The sequence below is a fragment of the Melospiza melodia genome, chromosome 13 (assembly GCF_035770615.1).
Source record: "Melospiza melodia melodia isolate bMelMel2 chromosome 13, bMelMel2.pri, whole genome shotgun sequence".
In the NCBI taxonomy this organism is placed as follows: Eukaryota; Metazoa; Chordata; class Aves; order Passeriformes; family Passerellidae; genus Melospiza; species Melospiza melodia.
The window spans coordinates 3,086,220-3,109,182 of NC_086206.1; the positions used below are offsets into that span (position 1 = coordinate 3,086,220).

Here is a 22,963-nt window from a genome sequence, read left to right on the forward strand (position 1 = left end):
CGGAGGAGATGCGGGGGCTGAATTTGAGTCAGTTTTTCAATCCTGACGACTGAGTCCTGGACTTGGCTGGATCCTCTTCTCCTGATAATGTGAAAAGAAGAAGACACCTTCTTTCTCATCCCTGGAATGTTATTCCCATCCTGCCATCTGAGGGCGGGAGCATGGGAGCATGTAAACATGGGGCAGGAGTGGGAAGGGAATGGAATGGAATGGAAGGCAGTGCTGCAGCCTGGCCAGGGATTCCCTAACTGGCAGCTTCTCTGTTCTGATGAAATTTCTGGCCAAAGACTAAGAACAGAATGCTGTGCCTTGCCCCCAGCAGGCCCTGATCCCCCCAGCCCCAGCAGAGCTGCAGCAGTGCTGGCATCAGCCCCGGGGCAGATGCAGGAGCACGAGCACTGATCTGGCTCTGGGGCTGCTGGGGCCTTGTCTTTCCTCCCCTCCCTCCAAAGTCTCATGTCCAGCACATGAACATTGCTGGCCCCAGGCTTCTCCATCAGCCAGCAGTGATGTTCTCACCAGTGGCAATGGGAACAGGTCAGCCCATAATTACAGCAAGAGGTCCTGAATGAGCAGAACCTGAAGCAAGTTCATCAGCTGTCACTACTGACATGAATAAAGTTCAGCTTGCCAGATGTTCTCTTTGTTTTTGGGTGTGATGCATTCATCACCAAAGTCCCCAGAACACACTTTTAAGTGACAGATTGACCACTGGCAAAGCACCAAGGCCATGGCTGTAGAAGTGCACAAAGCCCAGCAGCTGCTGGGCAGAAACACATTTCCCCTGAGCATCAAAGCACAGAGTCTTGTGCTTGTCAGGCAAGAGCTGTTTACCTGGTGACCAATCCTGATTGCTCCTGTTAAATCCAAAGTGCACCAACACATCTGCATCATTATTTCCAACACATTGTACAGAGTTTGCCTGCTGGGCCAAGCAAACAGTTACCAGCCTGCATGACAGCCCAGAATCCCAGACTGCATTGCTGGTAAATACAAAGAAACCTCCTGTTGTGCTTCCTTGATGTGCTCCTGCTATTGGTGCTTCATTTAGCTGGGATTGGACCCTTCAGACTGTAAATGGCATCCTCCTTTTGGGTCTTGTTTCCATGCCACTGTCTTGCTCTAATCTGCTGGTGGTGTTGGTGCTTGGCACCAGTGGACGGTGGATGGGAGCTGACTCTCACTGTCAGTTTATCATCCCACTGCAGAACTTTCCTGCCTTCTCTCTGGGAGTTCTCACAGGCAGCTCCTCGCAACACTGACTCCTTTCCTCTTTCCTCCTGCTTCCCGTCCCTCACAGCACATACTGACCCTTGCTGTCCCTAGCACGACCACCTGACCCTTACTCTTCACAGCACAGCTGAAAAACTCCAACTCTCTCTGCACCAGCTAATCCGCTCTTTTATAACACCCATCCTTATTGCACCATCCTTACTGGACACAGCAGTGACCTACTGAGGGCAAGGCTGTTCCTACTCTTTGGTAATTAGTACAGCTGCAAATCCTCAGGGGTGAGATTGCCTCCTGCACTATCTCTATTCTCTTACAATCCATCCTCCTACAATCTGCACTCTATTTGCACTCTTTTAGAGTTTTGACTGCTCCTTTTCTTAGAGCAACTTTCATTGAAATGCTGATAAAATGTGCCCATTTTAGGCTAAATCAGCATGTTTTCAAGGTAAAATAAACCAAAGAACTACACTACAAATTCAACAGTAATTATTCCTCGGTCTTCAAGGAAAAGTTCCTTCTCCCTGTCTGATTCCTAGGCTGTAATCTCACAGGACAGGTAGTGCCCTAACATTTGCATCTCTTGAGATGTGGTTTATAGGCAGCAGGAAAAGAGGAATTCCTGAGGCAGTCAGTGTCAAGTTGTGCATGCAGATAGCTCTGAACCCTCTCTGTGCTCTTCACAAACCATTCTCTGATGGGATTGCTGGCAGTGGGAGCCTTGAGGCTCATTGCAGAGAGCTGGATGCACAGTATGGGGGAGCTGAGGCCATTTTACCCCCAGGATCTTGTGAGGGCTGGATCTCCTCAGCAGTGGCTCAGTGGCTGTTTCTGACCCTGTCTGTTCTGTCTCTTGTGCTGCCTGTGCCTGGTTTGCTCCCTGCTTGCCCAAGGGAGCTGCAGTGCAGCAGGAATCTCATGGCCAGGCGTCCCCAGGCCTGACCCCTCTCTCTGTGTTGCAGTCCTTTCTCCGTGGTGCCGGCCACAGGAACTCTGGGCGCTGGTGAAACCCTGCAGGTGACAGTGACATTTCACCCGCTGACCAAGGGTGACCACTGCAGCCTCCTGAGCTGCAGCACAGGTGAGTGCTGGGCCCTGCAGGGCACAGGACAGTTCGGCACATGGCTCCCTGCTGTCCATCCCCTGCATTCCCTCCAGAGGTGCCTCCCTGTTCCAGATTTACCCCAAAAAAACCTGAGAACTCCTTGGTGTTTGGGGACTTGATAAAACCCCCTCTAACAGGGGATTTTTGGACTCCTGTTTTGCTGGGAGTTGCTGAGTGGAGGGAGGAGGAACCCTAATTCTCCACTACCATGGGGCTGTGCCTGGGTGAAGTTTTATTTTATTCCTGGGCAGTGCTGTATGAGAGGTGTGAGGTTTCCATCAGACTCTCCAATGCAATGGAATTCTTGCACACCTCTGTCCCATATGCTGCTTCTCCATTGGCTTGCCACAGACCCTTTTTCTATGTTGCCCTCTACACATAAATGTAGTTTCTCTCTAATAACATTTTCAGGCCCTCGAGTTCCTGGTTGGTGACAAGTCAAGACAAAGTCTTCCTCATCCCCATTTCCCAGGTCGTTCATGCTGTTGCAGACCTCTCACATCTATCTCCCATTTGATTTCTAGACTGAGGAATCCCATTCAGTCTTCATAAAGAAGCTGCTCTGTACTTATTAATCTTTCCTTTGTCCCTTTTTTATTTAATTTGAAATGCTCCAGCTTGGTATTTGAAATCACAGCAATATAAAATATTTCAAGACTGATGTGGCTGTGGGTTTGGACAGGGAGATGATGATAATTTTCATGGTGTTCAGTTTGTAGTGGTTTGTCACATTGCAGAGCCAGGCTGGCTGTGTTTCCTCACCTGTGTCCCCTCCTGCTGTGGGCTGTCACTTCACTTGTTCCTCTGGGCCTCCTTTTTCTGCCCACCTGCCCCCAGGCATATTTGCTGGTCAGCAAGAAGGGATCCAAGGGCTCAGGAGAGACAGGAGTCTCCTGGGATGCCCGGGGAGGGCCTGGGCAAGGCAGGACTGAGCAGGGCTCCTCAGCCCTGTCACCTGAAGGACTTGGATGCAGAAATCAGAAATCCTGGTGATCTGAGTGGGTCACCAGAGCACATGGACCAATCTCCCTGTCCATCCTGTCCCCTTGGGGCCAAATCTCCACAAACACTCTCAGAAATAAGGTGTTTAAGGAGCTGCCCAGGACATCCCCACGCTCTACACACAGAGCTGCCAGGATGTGATAAACAGACTGATGCACAGAACTGCTAATGCAACTAAAAGCTGGGACACCTTCTTCTGTGCCCCGTGGTTTGCTCTGTTCCTTGTGCTTCCATCAGCCAGTGAGCTGAGCAAAGACTCTCCTTTGCTTTGTTCCAGGTGAAGAAAGAATCCACACAAAGCTCTATGGAGAAGCTGTAGATGTCAACGTTGGGCTGAGCACAAATATCGTGCACGTTGACACCACCTACATCACCACATCTACCCACAGAACCGTGTTCATTGAAAACAGGAGTAACATCACAGCCCACTTCCAGTGGAAGGCTTTTCCTACTGAGGAACGTGAGAATGAAGTGAAGAGGAGGTTGGTTTGAAAGATGCATTTCAGTGAGATATATGGCCCAGGACTGAAACTGATGTGTGGCCTCAGGGGGTGTTGGTGCTTTTGAATGGTTTAGGCCAAGTAAACCATGCCTGGCAGTGGGGTGTGTCGCCCTGGGCTTCAGGAGCTCAGCACTCAGCATTCCAGGTCATTTATACTCCAGCCAAGGATGGCATTTTGGGAAGGAAAGGTTGGCTGCAATGACTGGATTTCCTCAAGTTCTAATTGGGCTTTTGCCTCTCTAATCTTTTTCCTACATGACCAACAGTCCTTAAACAGTTCCTGAGTTGCTAGCCCCACTTTCCAAAGGTGATACACCCTCTTTTTTTCCCTTAGTTCCTTCAAGAGCTCCTTGCCCATCCAGGCTGGTTGTCTTCTCCATCAGCTTGTCTTTCAGCACACAGAGACAGTTTGTTCCTGTGTCTTGAAGACTTCTTTCTTGAAGTATCTCCATTCTTCCTGGACCCCTTTGTATTTAAGGGCTGTTTGCCAAGGCACTCTCCAAATCAGTCTCTTGAACAGGCCAAAGTCTGCCCTCCAGGAGTCCACAGTGGAAGTTTTGTTGATGCCCCTCCTCATTTCACCAAATATTGACAACTCGATTATTTCACGGTCACTGTACCCCAGACAGTGGTGAACAGATCAAGTTCATTTAGGGAACTAAACTCCCTAATTCATCATTAGGGGATCTCCTGGTGATATCCAGTACCTGGACTCCAGGGAGGCAGCACCTACCTCCAGGGAGGTAGCTTCCCTGTGGAATGGATCTGGTCAATGTACAGGGCCCTCAGTTCCCCTTAGAAGGGAGTCACCTACTACCACCACCCTTCTTGTTAATACTTGAGGCTGTGATCTGTCTGACAGCCCAAGTGCAACTGGGAGACTCTCCAGACAGAATTTGTTCCTTAGTGTCATCTGCCTGACCCTCTGGAGCCAGGGCCTCATAGCTGTTCTGTCAGGGCACCTGGGTGGGTGATGGGGGTCAGGACAGAATTTTATTACCTCTCCTGTAGAGACCCATTTCCATTCCCCACTGTCTCTTAGGTCTCCTCCTTCTGCCTGCTCACAAGATGGGCAGGGCTCCTCTGGTTCCTGCTGAGCTGCTCTCAGGGTTGGACGGGTGTAACTCCACCAGTTTATTTATTTTTCACTCTCCCTAATGCTCCTCAGCCTTTCCACTTCTTCCTTAAGCTCTGCCACGGGACAGAGCAGATCATTCACCTGCTGACTCCACACACAGGTGTCTTTTGCACTAACCTCTGATCTTAGCACCAGGCCAGACCCTCCCTGCAGCCAGGGGCCTGGGCAGCTTCGTCCTTTCTAAGGGTTCTGTTTGAGTTAGTGCACTCCTGCTGGCAGCAGCAGCAGCAAGGGCTTTTCATCATTTGTAAACCATTGCTAGGGAAATAAAAAAAGCAGAAACAAGAAAGAAAGAAAAAAAAAGGCTTGCACCTCACAACCAGCAAATAGACACAACCCACTACACAGGGAGAGCGAGTCACTGCACCCTTTCTGCTCAGCCAAGCAAAAACTGAAAAACTGCTGGGCCAAAACTGCTGGGCCAAAACTTCTGGGCCAAAAGTGCCGTGGCAAGCCCCTGTGTGCTGCGGGCCAGGTCACTCGCACTCCCCAGAGCCATTTTAAATTGCCTGCAAAGGACCAGGAGATCGACCCTTGCCCGCTTGAATGGCTGGTGAGAGGGTCCTTTAGTGCCCTGGGCTTCTTGGTTTGCCACTGTTCTCTATCTCCTTACACTGTGTTTGACTTCCATACAAGCTCTGCGTGGTAAAAGAAAATCCCATGACCTTCTCTGGCTACTTCCCTGGGCTGTTTATTTCCATTTTTTCCCACTTGCCTGCCTCAGCCTGGACCCCAGATGATCCACTTTTCCCTCAGAACCAACTACGTTTCCCCAAAGTAAACTTCAACTTGGTTTTGCTTTTGTGGGGTTTCTTCCAATTACATCTGGTTTTATGGCAGTTTGTGTCCTAGACTGTCACCAGGACATGTTGTTCTTCCTTACTTCCAATTGCAGGAATAGTTTTAGCTCCAAGGCCACTGTCCTGCTGCCAGAGAAGCTTTTGAGATCTCAGAGCAAAGAGGACTTTTTATGAGAGGAGATAGTGCAGGATCCTTTCCCTTTCAGGACATTCTACTACCATGCACTGGGATGGGACCCAAAAAGCTGTGGATCATGAAACTCCAGGAGTTTGCTGTCTCCCTCCTGCACAACAAAGTCCCTTCCCCTCTCAGAGCCTCTGTTTTCATGCATATAAAGCCTTGAATGTCACTGAAGGGATGTGGTGCCTGAATTCATCCATTTCTTTTGGAAGTGCTCTGGGATGCTCTTGGGAAAGGCAGAGTAGGGAACGGGGCAGGTCCAAAATGGAAGAAACAAAGAGTGATGCTGGTAACACGTGGCTGCAAGCCAGCTTCATCTCCCCTTCCCAGGGAAGTCCTGCTCCATGATCTTTTATCTGCTTTCCCCAAGTAGCTCAGTGGTAGGAAACGCCAGCTGAGGTGGTCGGTGGATTCTCCCTCAGTTTTGGCAGAGGCTTTGAGCCAGGAGGTTCTCTAGAGGGCTTCTGGCTTTGGAAAGCTCTCCTGAGCTTGCAAGTGTGGAGTAAAACTACCTTGTGCCAGTGAACAAGTTGTCCTCTGATCCATCTGGGACTCCCATGGCTTGGGGTCAGCCCTTGCTGGGAAGCTGCTGCTGCTCCTCCCCAAGTGCTTTCTCTCCTGCACTCACACTTCTCTCTGCAAATCTGTGGCTCATGAAACCATCTGCTGGCCTTGTCTCTCCCTGGGGCTGCAGGCGGCGCAGTTTGCTGCACTCACCGAGCCAGGTGAGGCTGGAAAAACTCACAGAGGAGAAAAAATCAGAGGAGGAGAAAGATGAAGATGGCGCTGCTCTCCTGACCAGCATGGCCCAGGAGAAGATGGCAGAGGTGCAAGAAGACTCCATGATGTTCTCCGATGACATTTTTTTCATTGAGCCAATGGTAAGTGATAGCTGAGAACCCCATTTTCCTCCTCCTCCCTGCTCCTCCTCCTCCTCTCTGGAGCGGCTGCAGAGCTCCCTGCTCAAAGCATTTGTGCCCTGCAGGCTCCAGGCAGGGCTGGGAGCCTGACAAAGCCCAGCTCTGCTGCCAGGCTGGAGCTCAAGGCCCTGCCTGCGTGTCCTGTCAGTGTCCCAGGGAGCAGTTCCTGTAGGCAGGGGCTCCCCCCACTCGTGGGGCTCAGCAGAGGCTGTTGGAGCACTGCCAGCTCACACACTGACCTGAAGCTTGCAATGGTTCCCTGGCAAAAGGAGGCCAAATTCAGCCCAAGTTAATGACAGAAATGCCAATCCCCTCCTGTAACCATGCCTTGCACTGTTTCTGAGTGTCCCTTCCAGCATCATCTGTGAGCCTGGACACCAGGGTGGAAGGCTGAAATGGGCCTTTGGAGTTGTCCTGCACACAGGGACAGAAAACCTTTTCCTTTTCTGGTGATGCAAGCAAAGTGCCACGTGCTCCCATCAACCAGAGCCCTGAGTCTGAGTACTGGCATTGGGAGAGATGATGAATGCCTGCTGTCTGCACAGTGCAAAATCTCTTCTCATCTTGGAATAAACCCTAGAATAATGCCAACCTCTGCTTTCTTTCAAAACAGATTAAACTAATATTTTTATTTCCAAGGAAGGGGATCATGTTCTCTTCTTGGTTACTCCTATGGCCCATCTGAGGCCAAGTGCACAGTGGCAGTTGCATCCCACTGTAGCTGACAGCAGCATGATGGGACCAAGAGCTTGTGTCAGAGCAGCAGGAATATTGTGGGGAGTGGGAGCTGATCAGCTGAGCATTGAGAGCTTCCAGCACTATGTTAAGCTGGGTTTGGAGTGTTTCCTTGGGCTCCTTGTGTTGTTCACTCATCATTGATGCTCTAAATCAAGGCTTACAGGACTGTGGTTGAGAACAAGAAACACGAAGTTTGAAGAGAAATGTTTTGCTGTCTTTCTGTTGTAGGAGGGAGAAATCGGGCCGAATTGTTCGGCCGGAATCAGAGTGACCTTTAAACCCCTGGACGTACTGGGGTACCAAAGTATGGCTTACCTCAGCATCTCAGGTACAGCTCCTTCCCTCTGCTTCTCCCACCCACAGTGAAGCCATGGTGCCAGCCTGGGCTCCCATGGAACTGCTGGGAAGAGTCCCTGGTCAGCAGGGCAGTGCTGGCACATCCCCCCTGGCCCTGCAGCTCCCAGGGAGTCTCCCGTGCTGGGCCAGGGCTCAGAACAGCCGTGTCTGGGTTACCAATCCCAGAGCAACCCAGGCAGTGCAGGGAGAGGTTTTCATGCCATGGCTTTGCCAGCATTTCCTCAAAGGCCAAAGAGCTACAGAGCAGAGCAGCTTTAGTGAACAAGCACTAAGCCCCTCTAGACACCTCCAGGATGGCTCCATTTGACATGGATTCATCATCAGGCAGCAGGAGCTGAATTATAAATGTGCTCCCTGAGCCTGGATCCCATCCCAGTGCCCAGACATGGCTGAGCCCCACTGAGCCCAGGGTGGTTGTAGAAGGAGCACCCTTGGCCAGCACCTGCTTCTGTCCCTGTGTGGGAATTGTCACCTTGCAGCTCACAGTCTGTGGAAATAGAACACAGTGCTGAGTGTCGGAAATTGAGGACTTTGGCAATGAAGTTGTGTGCTACTGGGCCAGGTAGTTTGGCAATTGCTGCCTGGCAATTTGCTCTTAATGAGCTTTGTGCCTTCCCTGAATGGATTTCAGAGCTCCTCTAAGTGCATGGGAAAGAAACCACAGAATTCTAGCATGTTCAGGATGGAATGGACCTTAAAGATCATCTAGTCCCTTCCCACTAGCTCAGGTAGCTCCAAGCCCCATCCAGCGTGGCTTTGAACACTTTCAGGGTTGGAGCCTCACCCTTGGGGAATCTGCCCCAGTGCCTCACCACCCCCATAGTAAAAAATTTCTTCCCTAATATCTAACCTAAATTTCTTTCAATTTCTACCCATTACTCCTTGGCCTGTCACTACAGGACATCAGAGATGTTTTAACCTCAGCAGACTGCTGGTTTAAATTGGAAAGCAGCCCGAGGAATGGGTTAGAAATTAGAAGTCAGCCCCAAGGGATATCTCCTGAGGGAAGAGAAGGGTGCATATCTTCTCCTGCAGCATCAGGAGCTGGTTGCATCCAGCCTGGAAAATGCAGTGGAGCAGAGGGAATGATTGTACTGCAATGGACATCTCTCCCCAGGCCGTGAGAGCAGGCTGCCTCTGCGCCTCAGAGGGGAAGGCCAAGGACCCTTGGTCGAGTTCAGCTCTCATACACTGAACATTGGGAATGTTTTTGTCAACTCTTCCCACATCCATGAGGTGAGCAGCAGGGCTTGGGATGGATCCTGATGGCTCCTGAGGCAGCAGCAAGCCTGGTGGAGCTGTGGACTTGCTGCCAACCCGGGCACTTGTGAGCAGGGAATATTTGTTGTACTGCTCAAATCTGAGGGGTCACAAAGGTGTGTCAGTTGTTCCTGAAGCCCCAGTCCCTGCTTTTGGGCAGCCTTCCTTAGGGATCAGCTGGCAGGCTTCCTGCAAAACAACCCCTTGCCACATGAAACCAACACTGCCTCCAAAAGCTGCATGTTCAGAGGCTTTTGTGGCAGTGCCAGACACAAGGCCCCTTTGCACTGGGCTCTGCAGAAGCAGCTGCAACAAACTGGCTGCCTTGGGCTTCAGCCCACTGCAAACAGCTTCCAGCCAAGTGTCCCTGCCTATTCCTGGAAGTCACAGGAAAGCCATCCAGCCTCCTGGCTCAGTGCTGGCCCTTGCTAAAGGCTTGGGAGTTCTTTTCCTTGCTGACCAGTCCCTCACCACACTTTGGCCTCGGTGCATCTCTGACCCGAGAAAGAGAAAAGTGCTCCTGGGAATAAAGCAAAGGAGTTTTCTACCTATTTGCCTCTCCCTCCAGAAAAAAAAAAAATAAATCAAGAGAGAGCAACTGAAACATGTAGAAAATGAGGCTCTACATCATGCCAAACACTTTCAAAAGTGTGGCTGTGGAAGGGAAAGACACGCTGAGTTTTCTCACCAAAAGATGGTGCTGTCTCTATGTTTTGATGCTGATGCCTCATTCTCAGTGTATTGTTTTCATGGTCTGGGAAAAGGTGAATGAGCAGATGGTGCTGTTGGAGCTGGGCTCACTGGGGCAGCAGCAGCTCTGGGCTGATTCCCTAGGCAGCTGCAATCAGCCCACGTTGCTCTCAGGGCCAGCTCTCAATGCGCTTGGTGCTGCTGAGCAGAGGGGCACTGCTCTGTGCCCATGGGATAAGCCAGGGTGACTGCAGTTCTGTGGAGTTGCCACTGCTCTGCATGAAAACCCAAAGGCAGAACTTGTCCTGTTGAATCTTTGGACTTCTGCCATTCAGCAGCACAAAGCATCTTCTGCCTTTGCTGGGTGTTCATTGCATCATTGGACAATAACTCACAAGAAAGGAAGGTTCCACATGGATTTCCATTTTGCTTTCTTGCTTCTGCAGGTGGAACTGATTAACAAAGGAGCTCTTGATGCTCCCTTCATCTATATCCCTTCAACCACCAACGTGGGCTCCTGCTTCAAGTTTGAGCCCGAGGAGGGGATCATTGCAGCAGGTGGGAACCAGACTATTCAGATCGCCTTCAGTGCCACCGTGCTGGGGAGCTTTGAGGAGGAGTTCCAGTTCAGTGTGGCTGGATCTCCTATGCCTGCCATCCTGACCATCAAGTAAGGACCCTGGGAGCTGGGTGGGCACATCTGTGGCTGTCTCTGGGACATCCCCCACCTGCCTCCTTTTGGGGTGGAGCAGAGAAAAAAGGTGTTTCCTGAGGTCTGAATCTCTGCTCTGCTGCTGGCATTGCTTTAGTGTCAGGCTGCCTGCTGCCCTGTGTGGTAGCCGGGAGCTGGAATGACTCCTCCCTGCAGGGATCTCCCTGTGCCTTGGGCCATGGCAGGCAGTGGGATGGATCAGCTTTGGGCAGCAGCTGCTCTGGGATGTCCCACCTGAACACCCAGCAAGGCCCCCAGGGCTTTGCAGATGGGCCAGCCCTGCTGATTCTGCAGCAGCAGCAGTGTTTGTAAAACCTTGTGTGAATAATCCCTGCCAGATGGGCAGCAGCAGCCTCAGCTCAGCTCTCATGGCCATGCTGTGGGGCACAAGCTGTGCCCCCAGCTCCTGTGCACAGAGGGCTCTGGTGCCTCCTTTGCACAGCCAGCAAAGGGCTGATGTGGGAGTCAGGAACTGTGCCAGGGACATGGGCACCGTCCCGTGGGCTGGTGCCATGGCAAGAGAATCCTGGCCCAGGCACAGGGAGAAGGGCTGATCATAGGGGAGGCAGAGCTCAGTGCTCAGCACCACAGCAGCGTGAGGCCTTGTCCCTGCCAGCCTGAGCCATGTGCTGCAGGATAATGGAGTGGAAGCAGGAGAGCTGATGCTGGCTGCTCTGCAGCTCTGGAGCTGGGCTGCTGCTCTTGGGAGGCACTGGCTCAAGGCAGTAAAGAAATGAAAACTGGATTATACCAATGAGATAAGGGAAATGGATTAAAAAGAACAAGAAAGTTATTACTTAGCAAGAGAAAAGTGGTGAGTAGGTCTGCCCATAGTGGAGAAACAACGATGCTGGCTTTGCTTTTGGAGGAAAGGTGCTGCTTTTTTAGTTTGGAAATCAAGAGGGAACCTTTCACCATCAAATAATTGATTCTCGTCTGTCCCTCCCCCAAAATGGCCATGGGGTGTTTCTGCATAAGCAGCTTTCTCCTTGAGCAGGGGCAGGTGTCTCTTGTTGAGATGTGCAGAGCAGAGCCAGGGGCAGTCCTGTGAGTACCACACAAGGCACAGCTCACTGCTCCTTGATTTTGAACCAAAAGGCAGAGTGGGCATTGATTGGCATCAATACATGAAATCAACTCATGAGTGTTGTGCAGCTTCAAGTGCTGATTTCAGTGGATGTTGGTGACTTTTGGAGTGTGTCTGCTGAGTTCAAGGGCAGGTGAGGTGCTGTGCTAGATTCAGGACAGCCTTGTTTGGTTGTTGAAGCTCTTGCTCTTGGCTGTGCCAGCTGTGCACTGCTGACAAGCTGGTCCTTGCCTCTAGGATTGATCTGTCCATTGTGTAGAACTGCTGCTGCTCTTTTCAGAGGATGTTTGGGGCTCCCCTGCATTCATGTCTCAGAACTCTGTCTGTAATGATTGTGTGGGTCAAACTCTCTTGAGAAAGCTCCTCCATGGGAACAGCAGTTGCAGCTCAGAAGGAGAAAAGCAGGGAAGCTGTGGCTGGAAGGGCTGCTTACAGAAGTTTGTGGGGACACCTTGATGTCCATGCCATTGCAGATGGGGAAACTGAGGCACGGAGCCATGTGTGGGTGTGTGTTCAGGGTCCTTCATAGGACCCCCAGCAACCCGGGGGCTTCTCCTGCCTGCCCATCAGGGGCTGTTGGCTGCTGCCCCTTGGCTGGAGCTGCCTCCTGCGCCCAGGGCCCTGTGCTGAGCACACGGGGCTGTGTTGGTTGGAAACCCAGGGTGCCCCGAGCCCGGGTTTGTGCCCCTGAGCCACGACAGCCAGGCCCTTGCAATGCCTTTAACCGAGCCATTGCCTGCTCTGTCCTCCAGGGGCAGCGTCACCGTGCCAAGCTTAGAGTTCGATGTCGATGAGATCAACTACGGCGAGATCTCCTTTGGTGAGTGTTCCCTGGGCTGGACACAGCGTCAGGGAGCTGTGCCTTCCAAAATGGAGCCCTTGGACACAAAAGCATCTGTCACTCATGTTCTGCCACAGCAGCCTCTTCAGGCTGTGACCTCCAGGGCTGCTGCTGCCTCAGGTAGCCTTTTGCCATTGTGAGATCCAGTAGAAGCAAGGAATGGAAAGTCAGTATTTTCTGGTGTCTCTGCCCTGCTTTAAAAGACAGATGTCTGCCAAGGAAGGGGAATCTTCCTAGAATGGAAAGAGAACCCCCTCCCTTTCAAATTATTATACTTTTGAAACTACAGAGCTTCCAGGCAAAAAAATATGGGAAAAGGAATAACAGTTCTTTACTAGAATATATCAAGACAGCACAAACAAGAACACAATAACAGAAGTTTCCAACCCACCAAGTAGTGTTTTTCCCCTTTGGCGTAGTTGTGTTCAAAGGCAGGAGGAGCTGCGGGGATCTCAGAAAAGCCCACCCCAAAACTCCTGTCCCTCTTCCCAGACCAAGGGGAATATTCACTATGAAGCCTAAACCCATATTAATGAAGTTCATGAACTTTTAAAGAAAACTCATTGCCTTTCCTGAGCTGCTCCTTCCCCACCCTGCATCACCACTGAGGCACTTGTTAGGTTGCTTTTTGAATAAATGGAAGAAGAAAGGCAACAGATGGAAATATGGTTCTGAAACAGGAGATTCACCCTACTTAATCTGATTTCATTCCTGAAGTCCCTTCAGCTGAAGGCAGCTGTTTTGTCTTTGCTTCTTTTCAACTGTTGATTGTTGTCTGCATGTGCTGGCCTCAGTCTCATTGGAGGTTTTGACATCTGTGTTTGTCCTTTTTGTGCCTCCCTTGCCTCCCTGCCAGAGTCCCTGCTGGAGCTGGCAGTGGTCACTTGGATGGGCACAGAGAAGCTCTGGGCTGCAGCTGCAGTTGTTTTTCCTCCCCATCTGTGTCCCAGATGCTCTTGGTGAGCAGGCCTGGGGAGAAGTCTCCTCCCCACAGAGCTGGCCAGCCCAGCCAGATGTGCAGTGCAGAGCAGGCTGTGGCTGCTCTGCGCGCTCTGCAGGACATCCCCTCCATGAGTGGCTGTATCTCTGGCTTTGCAGGATGGAAAGCAAATCTCAGAGCCAAAGTGGGGTAAACCCTTGCAGGCAGCACTCCCAGTGAGCAGCATGGCTGTGATGTCCCCGTCTGTTGGGTGAGGTGGGACCTGGTTCCTGATTGCTAATCTCAAGCAAGGCTGGGCTGTGCCCCCAGCTGAGTGGGCTCTGAGCTGTCACGTGCTCAGTCTGTTTGGCCCAAACCAAGAGATGCCTTAAGGGTCCTGCAGAGACAAGCTGCATTAAATGCATCATGTTCTAGTTCCTGATTCCATCCTCACTTTTTTTTTTGCTGTAGCTTCTTCTCAAGGACAACTTACTGTTTATGTATCTTGAAAACTGAGAGTGTTGGCAGATTGACAGGGAATTTTACAGCTTGAATTCTCAGAGTAAATGCTGGGTCTGGGTGCACACTCATCACTGAGGGAGAACTGGTGCTGGTTTGGGGCAGGTGAGGGAGCTCGTCCCCATCCCAAAGAGAGAAGCTTGCAGTGTTCAGCAGGGCTAGGAGTGGGCATTTTCAAGGCTGCGGTCTGGAATCTGTGTCAAAGGGAGCTAAGTGACGATTAATTCCTCACACAGCTTCTGGGTGAGCTGTAGTTCAGATCATAAAGAGCTCAACTCCAATCCCACTTTGATCGTGCCAGGATCTTCCCCCAGGATCATGCCCTGCTGGGGGCCTGAATGGCTGTTTGTGTCCTTGCCCAGGCTTTCCCCACACGCAGCGCTGCCGCCTCACCAACAGCTCCCCGGTGCCCGTGACGTTCCAGCTCCGCATGTCGGACGATGGCACGCAGCCGGCTGTGGACAGCCTGGATCAGATCCGCAGAGAAGGTGACCCATCCTGGAGGAACGGAATCCATTTCTATCTGGAGCCCAAGGAGTTCACCATCAATCCCAGCCAAGGCACCATCCTCCCCCAGGGACACCAGGACATCGAGGTACGGCAAGAGCCCGGCCACAGCCGCTGCAGCACCAGGGCTGGAGCTGCACTGCAGGGTGGGAGGGCTTTAGCCCTGGTGCCAGCTTGGAGCATCCTGGCACTGAGAGATCTGCACTGCTGGGAGGCCTCTGCTGGCTGGCTCACTCGGGATGTTCCTCAGGGAGCACTGTTTGCTTTCCAAAATCATATGCTGAGCTCACAGACCTTATGGTCAAGGCTTGAAGCCATTCTTGTGTTTTTGAGAGCAATTTATTTGATTACAAGTGGGCAGAGCAAGGATGAGGGCAGAAGGTGGCTGTTAGAGAGATGTCATTGTATAAAGCAGTGAGCTTTTTTTCTTGGTCTCATTTCCCCCCTCCTGGGGAGCAGATGATCTGTGTTCACTGCAGGAATCTCCAGTGGAGACAAAAAAACTGCAGCCATGAACTGCCCAGCACCTGCTGGGCCACACTTTACCCTCAGCTTCCTACCGTAAAGCTGAACTCATTCTGTTCAAGTCAGCAGATTTCCTCTGTGTTTATGTCATCCTAGTCAGATGAAAAATTGGCCCCTTAATTTGAATACAGCAGTGCATAAAGCTTTAGTCTAATGTTTTAATGTAGCTTAATGTAGACTTATGCCCTGATAGCAAGGTGTGTTTACCAGATCTGGTCTTGCCAGAAGGCTTTTGTTACTCTGAGAGTGTGCTTTAACATGGACCAGCAGAAGAATTAAGGCAAAATCTGCCCTTTCTTTACCATGAAACAAGAACTGGAGGATATTACACGTGGGTAATGAGCTTTTGTAAGGAAGAATTGACTACTTTTCTCTTGCACCAGGTGACCCTGTGTTCCAACAGCGTGGTGGATTTCTACCGGAGAATGCTGGTGGACCTGGAGGGTTTTGGCAAGGGAGTGACAGCCCTGGTCATCACAGCCAGGTACCAGCCCTTGCCTGGCCTCCCCCAGGCACTGCCTTGCCCAGGCTGTGCTGGCTGCAGCTCCCAAGGAGAAGTGCTGCTGAATGCCCTCATGTTGTGCCAGCTGGACACGAGAACAGCAGTGCTTGGGCAGCAGCCTGTGGTGAAAAGCACCCCTGCTCATAGCCCAGCACAGTCCTGAGCCTTTTTCTAAAGGGATCAGGGATGATATTTTTATTGGCCTGGGGTTTGTTCCTTGGGGTAGAACAAATTTCCCAAGGGCCTTCTCTCCTTCCTGCAAGAGGTGGAGTTGTGCTGGTTGTGAGCACCTTGCACTGGTTTGGGCCACATCAGGCAGCCTGCTGAGAGTCAGGGTCTGGTTCTGTTAATGACAGCACGTGACAAGGGAAAGTGGCTCACAGAAACAGTGGTGAGTGCAAGATCTTATGAGGGGACAGCAGCCCTTGATGGGGCAGGTCAGTTCCAGTTTTTCTCCTTCCCTGTGCTTCCTATTTTGAGCTTTAATGTTCTCAGACTTAAACCAAAAGTCGTTGTTGCTGCAGCAGAATTCCATGCTGCTGTGCTGCTGTGGGTGTCAGTGTGATGCCCAGAGGGATGCAGCTCCCTGGTGCTGTTCCCTGTGCCAGGCAGAGCCATGCAGGCAGTGCCTGGGCTGCCACTGTGTACAGCAGGTGGAGCTGGGGCCAGGCAGTGCCTGGAGCTGTGCAGTGAAGGAGCCAGGGAGCTGCAGGGCCTGGCAGGGGCTGATCAGCCCCTCTGTGGGGCAGCTGCTGTCTCGTGCCCTCCAGGGCTGGGGCAAAGAGCTGAGTTCTCAGGCAGGGCAACAGCACCATGGCAGAGAAGGGAGTCATTTTTACTGAGACACTGGAGATGTGTGTTCCTTGAGCCTTAGGGAGCACTGATCCTTGTTGGGAAGGCTTCCCCAGAGCTCATGGATCACCGGGACTGTTCCAGGAGTCCTTGCAAGCCTTCTTGGGTAAAGGAGGGGCTGAGGCAGCTGTGGGTCAAAGTGCTCTGCCTGGGGCCCTTGGCAGCCTCTGGGTGCTGCCTCTCAGGGTTTGCCCCTCCTTGACAAGACATGTTGGATGGGAAGAGGTAGAAGGCAATTTATCCCTGTAGGGCTGTTAAATATCTATTTGATAGTGACAAATGTTATGCTCCATTTCACAATCTTTGGGGGTAAACGTTCTCCCTTCTCTCAGTATCTCTGATTCCCCTGGGGTCATCTCTTTGCCCAGGTGTCTCGTTCCTGAGCTGAGAGTGTACCCTGAAATCCTGCTGTACGATGAGTGCCACCTGAATGTGCCATACGAGAGGAAGTTCCTCATTGCAAATGACACCGACTTTCCTGGCTGCTACGGGCTTATTCCCCAGGTTTGGCATCACATCCACTTCCTCCGCTCAAATATTATTGAGGAGATTATTAGGGGAAAAAAGGGTTTGGATAAAGCCTTGCTGGTTTCTATTCAGTCTTAAAGATCTGCTGAGAACAGGATCCTGAATGTAAACTTTAGGATGCAGTTCAACCTCCTGAGGAAACAGTTGATGTTCTGGTCTAGTCTTCAGGCTGTTTTCTTGTGAGAGATCTTAGAGAGTTGTTGAAAGCTGCTGCATCCACAGACACCAACGCCTGTGCTGGCACCCTCCTTGCAGGACCCCCTGAGAATGCTAAGCCTGCAATTCTTGCATCTTGTTTCTGTCTTTGACCTTTGTTCTGGGGATTTTTAAACATGTGTGTAAGTTGCTGTTGCAGTGGATGTTCAGGAGTTTAAGGTTTCTTCCGAGGTCCCTCTGAAGCTGCATTTCATTCTGTCCCTTCCAGGAACGCGAGGAGGACTCTCCTGTGCTCTACAGCAGCCCCAAGCCCTGTGGGATTGTCCAGCCTCACAGCTTTGCTGAGGTCCCAGTTATAATCAAAGTCCAAACACTGGACAAGCATCGCACCGACGTTCTCATCGGCGTGTTCGGGGATGAGAGAAACCCCCTGGTGAGGGCAAGGGGAGCTGTGAGCCTGTGTGCAGCTGCTCCTGGCAGGGTGCACAGGGACAGGGACTCTGCCGGGGAAAACAGGCACAGGCTGCTGGGGAGAAGGACAGGAGGGACCGGTGGCACAAACAGCCCGTGCCTCACAGGTGGTGACCTCAGTGTCTGACACAGAAGATAGTTCATCTAAGCTGGAATCAAAGATTATTTTAGTTAATTAATCTTTAATGCTATTAATTTTGGAAACATCTGTTTTAAAATGTCTTGTCATCTCTCTGAGCACAAAAGAGGATGTCAGAAGACTTCTGGGAACCTTGAGCCTTCTCTTAAAGAAAGGAAAGCTGGCATTTGAAGAGTGGTTGGAGAGGGATGTAAATTTATACTAAAACAGATCGAAATGATGATGCCAAATTCCCTGGGTGGCACCAAACATCTGAACCTGGGCCATTGTGGCACTGCATGTAAATCAGTGAACAGGAGGGACCGGCAGTGCAAGCTGTGCCAGGACAGGCAGTGCAAGCTGAAGTCTGACAAAACAGCTGCTTTCTCCTATCAGGCTGCTTCCCTTAAAGAGGAGGGTTTCTCCCCACCAGAATAACTAATTGTTTAACTCTCAGCCTGGTCTTAAGTAGAAATTCCTTGCAAAGCTTTTACCTTTGGGCCAATAATTTGTGGTTGGGAAGTTTCTCATACCATAATCCTTTTTAATTTGGAGGTGAATATTTTTTTTTTTCTAAAAGCCCAGCATTTCAGCTGGAAAGTGGAAGCATTCCCTAAAGAAACAACTCGAGTGCAGTTGAGCTGTTTAAGCTTTTTTAGGTTTCCCTGTTAAGGTTTGTTTTGGTTTTTTTTTTAAATCCTTCTTGCCTGCTTCCTGGAACAGAGACCAGAATTACGGAGCACTGGACAGCTGGCACAAATCTACCCAAGTCCCAGGCTGATAGAGTTTGGCAAGATCCCAGCACTACAGCCTACTTCACGAAGTCTTACCCTCTTCAACAAAGGTCATGTCCCTACAGACTTCAGGATGGAGGTTGTAAGTATCTGTGGGGCTGTTTTCCAGGGAAATGGACTGGTCAGTAGCAGCCATGACTTGGTTTTTATATGCAAGATTTCCATATTGCCCTGTGTGAGAGGAGGCAAGATACTCCAATATTCCCTCTGAGCGAGGCAAGAGGAATCTGGCTCTGGAGTGGTTTTAGCTGGGGCACCCCTCAGTGAAGTCAGGTGCAGAGATATTGGAGCAGAAATTAATCTGGATTGTGTTGACAAGTTCTCCGTTAATTTTATGGAAGGTCTTTAGCTTTGCGTGATCACATTTTTGGAGCTCTGCGCTCAAGAGAAACCTGTGTGCCTTTGCTCCCCAGAGCATGGATTTCCCAATGGTTTCCTTGTCCACCTACAGTTGCTTTGTGCCAAACTGCTCATGTGGAGGCTCCTGTGGGTCAAGCCATCTGGGCTGTCCACACAAAGACAAGTGTGGGGGTTGTGCACCCCCAGCCTGTGATCTCTGTGCTATTGAAGAGCATCTTTGGGGAGCAGCTGCAGAGAAGGGCTGCCTAATACATGGGGGGCTGCATAGGGCAGAAGGAGCTGGGGCTGCTCCCCTGGCAGGTGGAGCAGGGCTGGTGCAGCCAGGAAGGGCTTGTAGGCTGGGCCTGGGGCTGGCTGGGATGTCTGCTGGAGGGGGAGATCTGTGAGGGGCTTGAGGTTTGTTCTTCTTCATGCTGGGTGTGTTGAACTTGTGGAGCTGGATAAAACCTGATGCTATGGACTTGTTTGTGTCTGTGGGTAAAGCATCAGGCCATGTGGGAGAGTCCAGCCACAGCCTCCTGGGCCAAGGAGGAGGGGTGTGAATTTTCCTCTTGATGCTTTTCCAGCTGTTTCCACAATGGAGTTCTGCTTTCAGCCTCTGCAGGGAGCAGTGCACCTTGGCTGGGTGCTCATGGTGTGTAAAGGTTGGGTTTCACGTGCTCATACCAGGGCTGGACCTGCAGAGCTGTGTCTGTACAGCTGTGCTGGTGCAAGGCCTTTCCCTCTCCTTTGGGCAGCTTCCAGCTTTCTTGCCCAGTCCGCGAAGTCCATGAGAAACAAGATGACAAGAGTTCTTGGGAAGAGTGGGCCATGCCCACAGAGCACATGCATCCAGTTTTCTTTCTGCTTCCTGCTTTCCTGCTCTGCTATAAGCATTTAGAGGTGACTTTTCCAAAGCAGAGGGCACTGGGGCACCTCTCTACAGCTGATGATCAGTGGGAAGTGAGGGCTTCAGTCCTTTAGGGGATGTTGAGAAGCACTGATGGCTCCTTGGGGAAGAATAGTTTGGTGTTGGCGTTTTGCACAACTGGTTTTGCAGAGATACTCTTCAGGCTCTCAGCAGTGTCCTCCAGCCATGTGGTTCCTGCAGTGGGATTTGAGCAGTCCTGGCTTCCTGTGGCCTTGAGCCTTTGTGAGAGGCCAGGAGAGAGAAAGCAGCTTTCCTTGGCCCACACTGCATAGAAAGACTGGGGAAGGAACACTCTCCTGAGGATAAGCGTCCCTTGGGTTGGGCAAAACTGGGTTAATTAGGTGAGTCCATTGAAGGAGGGGAAAATACAGGTTGTATGAACTCTGCTGTTGCCCAATACTGTATTTTAGGGATTTTAAACCTTTATGATTTTTATCATCCTCTCTTTAGTCTTTCTTCTCTTGTGGCCCACAAGAGACCAGGGTGGTTTCCTAAATGCATATTGTGCTTGTCTTACAGGTTCGCAAACGCCACTGCTGTACCGTTGAACCCAGCGAAGGAGTGATCCCTGCTGGGGGTGAGGTGCCTGTGACTGTCACAGCAACCCTGGATGACAGGGGGCTTTTTTCTGTCCCTGTCCGGGTGTTCATTGGGAGCAACCGTAGCACTGCCTTCGGGCTGGTGGCTTTGGGCACTGGCACCACAATTGTCATAGACAAGCCATTCAGCCCAGAGCTCAACCTGGGATACCAATTCAGGTAGGAGATCTCTCCACTCCCACCTCTCCTCCTCCTGTCTCAACAAGGAGCAGTTTTGCTGTAGTCCTTCAGGCAAGGTCTTCTTCAGTGTTGAAAGCCCTGACTCCTTCCCTGAAGGCAGAGATTCTTTTAGAAGCATGTGATGGCCAGTTGAGAGTTTTTAGACACCCTCAAAAGCCACTGACAGGGAAACCAGTTGCTAAATTGCCATTGAATTGTCTTTAGCTCTGATACATTGATGTCCTCACTTGACCGAGTAATGATCTCACAGGCTCCCCCAGAACAAAAGGTTCCTGAAATGGTGTCCAGATGAGGTAGTCCCTCCATGTGGCTGAGGGACCAAGGGAAGATGGCATCACACCCTTCCCTTCCAAAATGGCAAGCAGGGGCCCTGGGAACAAAGAGACAGGAGGGTGACAACCCCCACGGGCAAGGCAGGAGCGCACAGAGCAGTTTCAGGGGCAGATGGAAACTCTCTGGTTTGTGCGGGGTCCGCACGGCCGCTGCCGCCGCTTCCTCGTGCTGTTCGTGGGCTCTGCTGCTGCCCTGCTCTGCCCAGGACCTCGCTCGATTTTTCACTGCCAGCAGAGTTTGCAAAGTTCACTTCCAAACAGTTTCTAATGCAAAATGAAGTTTCTACAAATGGCTAGCAGTGCAAAACCAAAGCTACTATGAATGAGAGAGGCTCTGCACCCCTGGTGTCCTCTCCTGGAGCAGGCAGACACTTTTTGCCAGCTTGCTGGGATCATCCAGAAACTGCCTCCGAGCTGGCTTTTAGAAATGTCTGCAATCATAGCCCCCTACACAATGTCCCCCAGTGCAGGATCTCAAAGATTCAGTAACAGTTTCAGGCACAGATTAATACAAAAGACAGTAACAGTATGAATCAACCCAGAACAAACATCTTGGAGGAAAACACCACCTCCTGTTAGCCTCACCTGGCAAATGTTACATTACCTTTATAAACATATTTCCCTTTGAAATAACGATGTCAAAAGGGCACCTTATCAGACACTATTTCTGGTCCACATTAGGAACTGGAAATGTAGACAGTCTCCAAGCAATTAACAACTCAAGTTGCTCACTGGGAGCAATCTGATGACCAGGGAAAAAGCAACTCCCGTACTATTTTCCATCCTGCCTTCTATTCTAGCCTGGTGCCCTGTATTCGTCAGTTCAAAGTAACAAACAGGGGCCACCATTTCCATCGGCTCTTCTGGAGTGTGGAATGCTACAGCCCATCTGAGCAGGAGGGCCAGAGTGTCTCAGCCCTCAGCAGCCCCAAGGATGATTCCCAGAGCCCCAAACGTGCCGAGCCTTTGTTTGGGCTGGAGCCGCTGTCGATGGACCTGCAGCCAGGCCGGTCTGAGGACATGGTGCTGCGAGGCTTCTCCAGCATCGCACAGGTGAGGGCCCCACCGTGGGCTGAGCCTGGGCCACCATCAGATCCCCTCCCCTGGGCTTGTTCCCTTGACATTTCCCTGGGGAACTGAGCAGAGGCCTTTAAGAAGCTGATGTAAGACCACACGTTTCTGTGGCAGCACCAGTTGCTTTCCTTGCTGGCCACCATCAGAGCAGCTAAGGCTTTATTGTGATTCCACAGCTACCAAAACCCAGTGCTGATCCCAAAGCAGGGGTGGAAGGAAATATTGCTCTTTTTGGGCAAACAGTGCTGCATGCTGAGTCAGCAAAGAAGGGCAGAGAAATAAGTTACACTTAGTCTGAAAGCCCAAAAAGAAAGTGAATTAAACAAGTGCCAAGTGATTTATCTGGGGTAAGCATGGAGTAAAACAAAAGCCTTGTGAAGGGAGGGAGTTATCTCACAAGTGCCTTTTGTGGGTATTGGGGTGCAGTGTTACCGACAATTGAGCACAAAATAAATAAGCTGCATCACTGGAAGAAAAGGGGGCAGTGACCATAACTCTGTGGCAATTATAGAGCCTGTGGTGGGTGGCGGGTGCTGAGCCAGTGGAGGGCATTTGCTGGATGCTCTGCCACCACCCACTGGTGACTAGTGACTCTTGCACGCAGGAGGTGCAGGATTATGTGATGTGTGAAGCTGTCAGTATGGCAACCAGCAGGACTGAGAAGATAATGGAGACAGTCATTACCTGCAAGTTTATTCACCCTTCTATAGAATTGTCAGCCAGACACTTGTCTTTCCAGGTGACCAAGGTAAGTCTGTTAAATGCATGCTGGCATTTAACAGCATGGCTGAGGGGGGTGTGTGCTTGTGTTAAAGCCCCTCTTTACCCTTCCTGAGGCACTCTGTAGAGTGAGTGAAGATGCTTTTAGGGATGAGACTGGTATTTAATTTCCCCAAAGTAAAACTGCAGTTACAGCTGCACTGCCAAGGGGGATCATGGCCACTTCCAGAGAAATGCCAATTTCTCTGCTCACTGTAAAGAGAGGTTTTGGAGGATACTCCAAGGCATGGTGATGTCTGTACACCGATACTGTAGGGAAGCTGGGAAAAATGGA

At 51.0% G+C, this 22,963-nt stretch overlaps 1 protein-coding gene across 1 annotated transcript in view; it reads left to right on the plus strand.

Moving 5' to 3' along the window:
• Positions 1-22,963, plus strand: part of LOC134424492 (hydrocephalus-inducing protein-like) — a 67,853-nt gene that overhangs the window by 4,824 nt on the left and 40,066 nt on the right. The window contains exons 4-18 of the mRNA XM_063168309.1: positions 2,193-2,311; positions 3,588-3,819; positions 6,653-6,839; positions 7,845-7,944; positions 9,091-9,209; positions 10,370-10,593; positions 12,475-12,542; positions 14,364-14,596; positions 15,417-15,517; positions 16,756-16,891; positions 17,340-17,504; positions 18,384-18,536; positions 20,244-20,482; positions 21,636-21,888; positions 22,514-22,657. Coding sequence (XP_063024379.1) covers positions 2,193-2,311; positions 3,588-3,819; positions 6,653-6,839; positions 7,845-7,944; positions 9,091-9,209; positions 10,370-10,593; positions 12,475-12,542; positions 14,364-14,596; positions 15,417-15,517; positions 16,756-16,891; positions 17,340-17,504; positions 18,384-18,536; positions 20,244-20,482; positions 21,636-21,888; positions 22,514-22,657 — 2,473 coding nt within the window. The remainder of the gene's footprint in view (positions 1-2,192; positions 2,312-3,587; positions 3,820-6,652; positions 6,840-7,844; positions 7,945-9,090; positions 9,210-10,369; positions 10,594-12,474; positions 12,543-14,363; positions 14,597-15,416; positions 15,518-16,755; positions 16,892-17,339; positions 17,505-18,383; positions 18,537-20,243; positions 20,483-21,635; positions 21,889-22,513; positions 22,658-22,963) is intronic.